This window comes from Acomys minous (assembly GCF_964271855.1).
Source record: "Acomys minous genome assembly, chromosome: 14".
Lineage (NCBI taxonomy): Eukaryota > Metazoa > Chordata > Mammalia > Rodentia > Muridae > Acomys > Acomys minous.
Genome location: NC_140496.1, coordinates 64227678 through 64236948, shown reverse-complemented (window position 1 = coordinate 64236948; position 9271 = coordinate 64227678). Strand labels below are relative to the sequence as shown.

Genomic DNA, 9271 nt, shown 5'->3' with positions numbered 1-9271 from the left:
TTCTGCCTACATGTACACCTGCAGGCCAGACAAGGGTATCAGATCACATTATAGATAGTTGTGAGCCACCATGTGGTTGCTGGGAATTGAACTCAGGACCTCTGGAGGAGCAGTCGGTGCCTTTATCCTCTGAGCTATCTCTCCAGCCCCCAAGTTCACTTTTCTACAGGTAGTGGCAGTGGAACTCGTGTGCTTTCTTATCTTCTGTTTGTTGTCCTGGTATGGTCTAGGGGTGTTAACTTCTTGTGATAATTACTGTTTCGGTTGCTGACAAAGGCTTTATTTGGGCTCACAGTTTGAGTGACACAGCAGGGAGATCAGAGGAGGCAGGTAACTTGCATAGGGAGCTCAGCTCACCTTTTCATTAGTCTGAGTCCTTAGCTCATGGGATGGTGCTCACAGCTGTGCTGGATCTTTTCACCTCGATTTCTTTTTTTCTGGAAATACCCTGATAGACATACCCAGAGGTGTGTTTCCATAGTGACTGTGAAGCCAATCAATTAGACATCTGAAGACTAGCCAGCACACAGGCGTTTGTCCAGAGCCTGTTAGAGAGCATGCCCACCTCTGTGTCCATGAGATGCATCAACGCCATAGATGGATTTTCTCGCTATCTCCGTATTGGGAATTGTAACCTTTCAGAGTTCGGCAACAGACACCACCTCACCCACTGTCTTCTCAACAACCTCTGTACTGAATCTGGTGTAAGTGCCCGCATAGTACTTGAAGGTTTGAGAGTAAGAGAATAAACACTCCCATGGGCTGCAAGGTTCAGTGCGTGTGGGTGAGGGAAAAATCAATGTTGCAAATCTCTTAATTCATTACTAAAGCCCCCGCCCCCACCACAGCCCACGCCTGCCCAAGCATCAAAGGATGATTCAGAGACAGAAATGGATATCAAGTGAATTGCACACAATTGAAGTGTGGTGTTCTTGGAAGAGTTAGAGCAACTGTCAAAGTCCCCAACGTGTCCATTTGTATCAGTCCTGACAGCGGGGGTGTTGTGGTCCTGTTAGAGATTCAGGTCTCGTCTTCACCTCTGAGCGCATCTGAATAATGCTGGCGATGGGCAGGAAGAGAGAGAGAGATGAGGCATCCAGAGGCAGCCCTGGATCCGACCATATAAATGTGAAAGAGGAAGGGGGCAAGCTGGTCTTCTCAGGTCGCCCAGGGCAAGGCAGCGCAGAAGGAAGGGGCACCGGAGTGATCATGAGAGGTGCCCTGCGAGTCTGCGTAATGCTCCTCCTAGCAACCGTGTCCGACTGTGCGGTGATCACAGGGGTAAGTTTCTCCACAGGCTGGAGTTGGGGGCCAAGATCAGGCTTGTGCGCAGGGTGGGGACTGAGAATCAGATGCTCTGCTGATCCTACTCATCTACACCAAAGGGATTGGGAGGGAGTCACGGCCTGGGAACGGGGCTGCGTGTGAGCTTCATATGGGTGATCCCGCCATTCTGCTAGGCGTGGAGGTAGTCACCGCCTGAGAGTGGGCTTGCACGCTCCCTCCAGGTGGCTTAGACCTCACTTTGATAGACGAGTTGGCTTTTGAGAAGTTGTGTGTAAATATAATATTGTTTTAAATACGTTAGGAAGGCACTGGGATTTTTGACATCGAGTCTTTAGTAAAATGGAGAGTCCTTGGTGTATGCTGTAGGACGTTCCTTTACAAGGTGGATTAGCACCCACCTGCAGCCCTCATCTGTCTTGTGTACATCTTGGTTTTCGTCTATGTCTGGTCTACTTGTCCGGCTCACAGAGCATACTGGTGGGCTCAGCGTAGCGAGTGCCCAGAGTCCAGCCTCAGTTCCACTTTCGTCATTAGGAAGAATGCCCCAAACACCCGCTTTCATTGTTTAGTGGGTTCCCAGGGGAGGATGGGTGGCACCGACATTGGCAGAATACAGCCCAAACAAGATAGCCGTGAAGCAGAGCCTCAGCCCGGGGGCGCTGAGCACGTCACTCCGAGCATGGCGTCCTCTCAGATGTCCCACGCTACCTTGTGCTGTGTCATGTGCAAGGCCATCCTTATTACAAATCAAAACACAGTGCTTCTCCTGAGAGCTTCCCAGGTAAAAGCTGGGAGGAAAAAAAGAGAATTAACTTTTACTTCAACCTCCTCCAACCTTTTACATGGAAGGCAAGTGTGGATAATGCCAGTCAGTTCCTGGAATTGGACAAATTTCAATTTTCACAGAGAAGGCAACGTCATTGTCATTTTCAAATGAAAGACACTTCATTCGAAACAGCACACAGGGCAGGTGAATGCTTCGAAGGCAGAATTGCATCTAGTGAGTGACTGTTGAGAGCCATCTTCTTGTTTGTCCTGAAGTCTGGGGTGACACCCGGGAGAGAATGTAGGATTGCTTCACAAAATGAGGGATGGGGGTACACAGAGGACCCAATGAGCTGCTTAGTGACAGTGTCACCAAGCCTGCTCCAACATCTATCTCAGAGTGACAACAGAGAGATAGGCCTAAGGGAGGTGAAGCATCCCTTAATGTGTGTGTCCTGTGCTCTGTGTGTGTGTATGTGTGTATGTGTGTGTGTATGTGTATGTATGTGTGTGTGCTGTGTGTGTAGGTATGTGTATGTGTGTGTGTGCTGTGTGTGTGTATGTGTGTGTGTGTGTGTGTGTGTGTATGTGTGTATGTGTGTGTGTATGTGTATGTATGTGTGTGTGCTGTGTGTGTGTATGTGTATGTGTGTGTGTGCTGTATGTGTATATGTGTGTGTGTGTGTGTGTATGTGTCTGAATAAACGGCAAGATGAGCAGTGAGAACACAGTGCTGAGGGGAAGGAAGCCAGGCATGCCCAGCTGTCCTTCACTGCCCATGTCCCTTTGAGTTCCCTCGTCTGACTCTCATAAAGCAGACAGGTCCTGCTTGACCTCTCTACACTCCATTGTTCCTTAGACAGTGACAATTCAAACTGTTGGGCCCAATTTCCCAGAATTCCATGCCTGCCACTGTCAGGGAAGAAGAGTCCAAGTGGGGCCTACTTTCCTCACCCTCAGTTCTCAGGGGCTGCCTTGGGTGTGAGAAATGTCCCTGCAGGGCTAGAGAGTAGCTGTTGGTGACTGCCACCGGTACCCTCTCTAGTTGGACAAAGGGATTTGGTACCTGTCTCCTTCCTTATCTGGAAAAGTTTGGAGCTTCAGGGTCCTGTCATGTTCCATGCTGGCAGACTGAAGATATTCCGTGAAGTGCCATTGGAGGGAAACAAATCAAAACCCAGCTTCAAACTTCAAGTCTGAAGCACTTGGCCTCTGTGCAGTAGCCAGGTTGGCAGTTTCTCACTAGGCCTCATCTGCTTCCTTGACCCTGGTTTTGGTGTAAAGTGGGCTCGTTTGACCTTTATTTTTTATTTCCAGGTAACCCAGCAGGTCCAAGCAGCCCAACCTAGAAGGTTCCATCCATGTCAGAGGTTCAGGGAGGTCAGCAGAGAATCACCGGGAGAGATAACTGTCCACCAGGCCCCTGTGGGTTATGGGGTGGGAGATGCGCAGAAAGGCAGCTGACAAAGGACAAAAGCTCAGCAGTCAACATCCATGGCCTTGGACCACCAAGGACTCTTCCTCCCTTACCAGAGAGTCCTAATGTGTTCTACTATCCCAGTGTTGGCTGGTATTAGAAACGCTGTGCCTTCTAACACAGGCGTTCTGGAACAGGGACTGCTCCGCCACTGAGCTGGACTCATTCCCCAGGTTCAGGTGTGGCACTCTGCCGAGCTCCAAGTGTCCGGCCCAAGATACAAGCAGTGGTACTCCTAGACCCAGGCCCAGGTGTCCTGTTAATCTGAGGCACTGTGTCACTTCCTCCAGATCCTGACAAGGATGATCAGAGTTTCGTTTCCTTTGGGTTTTTTTGGGGGGGGGGAGGGTGGCACTGACAGACCCACCCTTTCTCTCTCTTGTAGGCCTGTGAGCGGGATGTCCAGTGTGGAGCCGGCACCTGCTGTGCTGTCAGCCTGTGGCTTCGGGATGTGCGCTTGTGTGCTCCTCTGGGACGGGAAGGAGAGGAGTGTCACCCAGGAAGCCACAAGGTACTATGCTGGCATTGGATGGGCACGTGTGTGACTAACTGGGCATGGAGACCCAGGGAGTCTGCAGTTTCTGAAGACAGTATGGGGGAGGTCAATACTGCTTCCTTCACAGCAGATCCAGCTTCTGACCGAAGGCTGGCCGCCACGGAGGTGCTGTTCCAAGTAGCAGCCTTGTGTAGGCCTGAACATACTGTTTGGACACTGATTTGGGTGCTGAATTGTCATCTGCCCCCTTCCCAACAGGCTGGAGGAACACAGTTATTATTTTATCTTCAAAGCGTCCCTGGGTTATTGTTAGCAAACTGAGAAGCAACAGATCATGTGACTTGCTCATGGCCCAGTCGACAGGATAGCTGGGACTAGAGCTGAGGTTTCTGAGGTCAACCATATTCCTAGCTCACTGGTGTGGGGTACAGCCTCCCTCAGTTTGGGCGGAATGGTGGTACCAATCACACAAGATGCTAGTCCTTCAGGCTGGCCACTCTCAGCTCTTAATTTGCTGTGTTTAGTGGGTCTGCAGCTCTGGGCCTGTTTCTAGTCCTTGAGAGTTAGCTCCTGACAACCAAGAGGGTCTTGGCTTTGGTAGGGTCAGATGGTGTAACCTCAACCTGTAGTTTTGGAGTATGGGGTCACTAAGAGGCAGGGACCTTATTGGGCAGGGCCTATAGCCACATTCAGTTTCCCCTTAACAGTCTTTCAAGCTCTTGGTGGCTTATCTATAGAAACTCAATTGGGGCCAGAGAATCTTCCAGCAGCCTCTCTCCCAATCCCCCTTAAGGCTATTGGTTTGTTCTTAACCACCTCAGGCTTAGGAAGCTGAAAACTAAAACACTCTATCACCTTCATTGCCTTAGGCTATGAGAAACAGTTCAGAATGACTCACTCTCCCAACAGGGACATCAGCATTAATAAAAAATAACTGCTGAATGCTTCTTACATACATTTGTCCACAATAAGTTTTCAATAGAAATGTAATCCCAGTCTCTTTACAGCCATATGTGGTAGGTGCTATTGGCCCATTTTACAGATAGGAAAGTCCAAGCAAAGCAAGGGTAAATAGGTGGTCAGTTGTCACCAATCTGGTAAACAGTAGATTCTGGTCTGGGATTTGGGATTTGAACCTAGGTAGTCTGGTGCTGGGCCTAGTCTCCTTGTCGCTCTATTTAAAACTCACTGGAGGCTGGTGAGATGATGCAGCAGGTAAAAGTGCTTGCTATGAAAACATGGTGACATCAGTTCCATCCCTGGGACGTATGTAAAGGCAGGCAGGAAAGAACAGACTTCATAAGTTGTCCTCTGGCCTTCACAGATGTGCTTTCCCCATTATACCCTCACACACATACAATAAGGCATGTGTAAACAGATAACCTTTCAAAACTTGAGGAAACCTTGGGTGTTTAGCAGTGCTCTTTGATATGGGTCAGTGGATAGAGGGGGTGTTTGTCCCTTCATGGCTATACCGAGGTCCCCGACCTCAGTGCTGACGACACCCAGAGGTAAGCAGAGAGATTCACTTAGTGGAGGCCTGAGAGCAAATGCAAGAACGTGCTCCATGCGGCCACAGGTGTTCGGAATGCAGAGCATCAGCCTCATCAGGGTTCAAATCCTGGCTCCTCCACGAATTAGCTATGCAATGTGAGCCTTGGATGGAATGCCTTGGAGTGGGGGGTCTACAGTCACCATTATTGTTGGTTGGTTGGTAGGGGGCATTTGCAGACCTTTCCTGTGGCTGACGAACTACCTTCTTCTCACTCTAGGTCCCCTTCTTTAGGAAACGCCAGCACCACACCTGTCCCTGCTCACCCAGCCTGCTCTGCTCCAGGTTCCTGGATGGCAGGTACCGCTGCTCCAGGGACTTGAAGAATGTCAGCTTCTAGTTTGTCTGGACTCAGGATGCCTACAGGTGTCCGCTTCTGCATCACATCCGTGTGGCTTAGTTCCCTGCAACTTTTCCATCTCCTATCCTGCCCGTGGAAGCGCAGATGGGCATACCTTCCATTATGGAAGTCCACCGGGGTGCACAGAGGAGGCTGTGGCCATGAGAAGCAGGCCGGCTTGGCCTTCCCTGCTCTGACCGCCTGAAGTTGTGACGTTTGTAGTCCTCCCCGGTTGTCTGCCCCTTCCTGCATGTGCCCTTCTTCCTCAACCACACTTTCCCAAGTCCTGGCTCTTGGGTGCATCACTAAGTCACCTGTCCTGTAAGGGTGGAGGATGAATTTTCTTTTCATCTTTCTCTCATTGACTAGTTCCTTATTTTAGGACCATAGGTCCAAAGTCAGCTCTCCTTGGGGCACCATTTTAAAGCAAGAGGATTGAGTTTGGGGTGAGAGACAGCTCAGAGGGCTTTGGTACATATGTGTGTGGTCTGCTGGGAGGGGCTGGAAGGGCGCAGAAGCTCTATGGAGGAGATTTGGCATGGGCCTTCTGTAACGCCCAGACTCAAAATTCAGTCCCTTTGGGTTTATGTCAAATATCTGACCCGGCAGGCCCCGTGGACCTAGGGATAGCTAATTCGGGTCAGTGAGCCTGAACCCAGGCCTGGAGCTTTCTCTACATGCAGGTTACTCTTGCCATGGCAATTCTTATTCTAGAGACAGGGGTGTCCAATGACACTGTGACAAAATGTTGCCATCTACAAAGTTCAGAAAAATCAAGTTGAAACAACAAAAGTCTCCTTTTTAGTGAGCTTACAATTTTGTCTTGGGCCATATTCACAGCTACCCAAAACAAACAAACTAACTAACAAATAAACAAACAACTAAAAGACAAACATGTGAAAGCACAGTACGTGGTACCCACTCTAGTTCTCAGGAGCCTCAAGGAGAGCTCACAGAGGTTTACAAGGCCACAGGTTCCTGCCTTCCTCCCTCTCAGACCCCTCTGCGTAGTCCTTAATCCAGGGCCCACCAGCCTGGGCCCTTTAGGCAGACACTGTCATCTGCTCTGCTGACCTGGGCAGCCCACAAGCTCTTGCCTTCCAGGCTGCAGGTTCGGGCCCTAGATGTAAAGTTCCTTTCCAAGTCTATGGGCCCATGAGCCTCCTCGTCTCAAGGATCTCCATCTTTCCACTGACTGCCCTTGGGTCCTGACCTACAGATAGTGTCTCTCCCAGATCACACAGCAACCATGCGTGCAGTGGGCTACAATCGGGGTGCATCGACCCCCTAGAGATGAGACACTGGGGTGTCCTTGGCACTCTCCAGTACACTGTCATGTTTTCTTTCCATCCTGAAGATCCATAGGGTGAGCCAACAATTTAACAAGACTGTACACATTTTTATTTTTAATGTCATAAAGTTGAGGATGTGTAATGTGTCTCTGCCTCAGTTCTCTGCAGCTGCAAAAGGTAGAAAGACACACAGTAGAGAGGTCGGGGAATGTATTTAGGAGTAGTCTTTATATTCAGGAGTATGATCTTCAGAAATATGGAGATAAAAAAAAAACTACCTATAGGTATGGTATACGCCTAAGGAGAATATATTCTAGAAGAATAAGGTCAAATGAAGTTGACAGACACTCTTTCAAGATCCATCCACAACTTCAGTGGCTCTTTTTAGTGAGGCCCAAATCTTTCATCCTTAACTATTGGTGTCTGGCGCCCTCTCGTGGAAAAAGTGGAAGTAGCAAGGAATGTGAAGGCGGAAAAGACAGTGTGTGTTTCTAGAAAGAAGTGGGTGTTCTTCAGACATCCTGGTTTGTCCTCCATTGGAGATCCAAAACAGTACTTGTAAAGAAGTCTGCTGCGGAAAAGAAGACAAGAACAACGCTCTATAAGCACTCGGGCCCTGCCCCACCTTGGAGATGGCCATGGAAGCCACTGTCCCCTTCCTGCTGAGTTTAGGGAAGGTGCTGCAATGTCCCTGATTACAGACTTTCTAGAACGAGGGAGCAGATGTACATAAGTTCTCCCTTCCCCCCATCTGTGAATCCCCAGGGTGTAGCTGACACTTTTGAGGCGTTATCACTTGGACTCCTCCTCTCTCATTTGAGCTGCTGTTCCCATCATCTCCAGAAGTCTCTAGGTAGCCAAAGCCTACAGATCCTCCTGCCCCGCCCTCCCGCTCCCCACAAAGGACCAGACACAGGATGGCAGAGGCCAGAGCAGAGACTGTGCAGGGACATAAGCTGCCAGGTCTGCAGCCAGAGCCTCCCCTGTCTGTTGATCAGTTTTGAATTCTCCCTCAGTGTGGCCCTTAGCATTCTGGGTAAGGTCCTGATAAACACGAGTTAGCTGCTGTTCTAGCCAGTTATCACCTGGTGATGAAAGGGGTTCCTGAAGGCAATGACCAGGGGCGAGGCCCAGGGAAGAGCAAGAGGCTTCTAAAGCTGAAGAGAAAGATCATGGAGGGAAGAAAGGCTGCAGGCCGGACACTGGCTCAGAGCTGAGCCTGCAGAGTGAACCCAAATCATTGACCCAAGTCAGCTCTCAGGCCAGCCGGAGAGTCAATATCGAGGCTTTGTTTAGAACCTATTTAAAAAAAATCAGCTGCTGGTGGTGGGACATGCCATTAATTCCCAACACTGTGGAAGCAGAGGCAGGTGGATCTCTGTGAGTTCGAGGTCAGTCTGGTCTACAAAGTGAGTTCCAAGACAGCCAGGGCTACACAGAGCAACCCCATCTCAACGCCTTCCCCCCTTCCCCCCATGCCTCAAAATCAGATCCTGCTATGTAGGTAGAGATGCACACTTTGGGTGTCTTCAGGGACGTTTTCCCTGACCAGGGATTGACAATGAAAGCAAAGAACTGTCCTGGTACAAATAGCTCTTTTTCATTCCAGATGAGTTCGATATGCTATTCAGACATGGACTATTACTCTGTCCTAAAAAGAAATAAGGTGGCCATAGTCTGCATGGCCATGGAAACCATTAGACAATGGAAGATAGTCATAACAGGCCACATTTGTACAATTCCATTTACGTGCAGTGTCCGCAACAGGCAAACCCACAGAGACAGAAAGCAGGTCATAGTTGGCTAGGGTTAGGGTGGGGTGAAGGCAGAAAAATGGGGAGTCATTGTTAAAGGATTCAGGTTTCTTAGGGGTGACAGGAATGTTCTAAAATTAAATTGTGGAGATGGCTGTGCATGCCAGTTTATGAGGGTAAATGATGTGTGGTATGAATTATACCACAATGAAACTATTTTTAAAGAACCTTAAAACACACACAGTTGAAAAGACAAAGGAAGTTAGGAAAAGTATCCCCCCAACTTCAGAATCTCAAAGGAAGGACCA

At 49.3% G+C, this 9271-nt stretch overlaps 1 protein-coding gene across 1 annotated transcript; it reads left to right on the top strand.

Moving 5' to 3' along the window:
• The first annotated feature begins 1202 nt into the window (after positions 1 to 1202).
• PROK1 (prokineticin 1) lies at positions 1203 to 6558 on the top strand. The gene is made up of 3 exons (XM_084756444.1): positions 1203 to 1281; positions 3915 to 4040; positions 5798 to 6558. The coding sequence occupies exons 1-3, from the start codon at positions 1210 to 1212 to the stop codon at positions 5915 to 5917; spliced, it is 318 nt and encodes a 105-aa protein (XP_084612570.1). The 5' UTR covers positions 1203 to 1209; the 3' UTR covers positions 5918 to 6558.
• The last annotated feature ends 2713 nt before the right edge of the window (positions 6559 to 9271 follow it).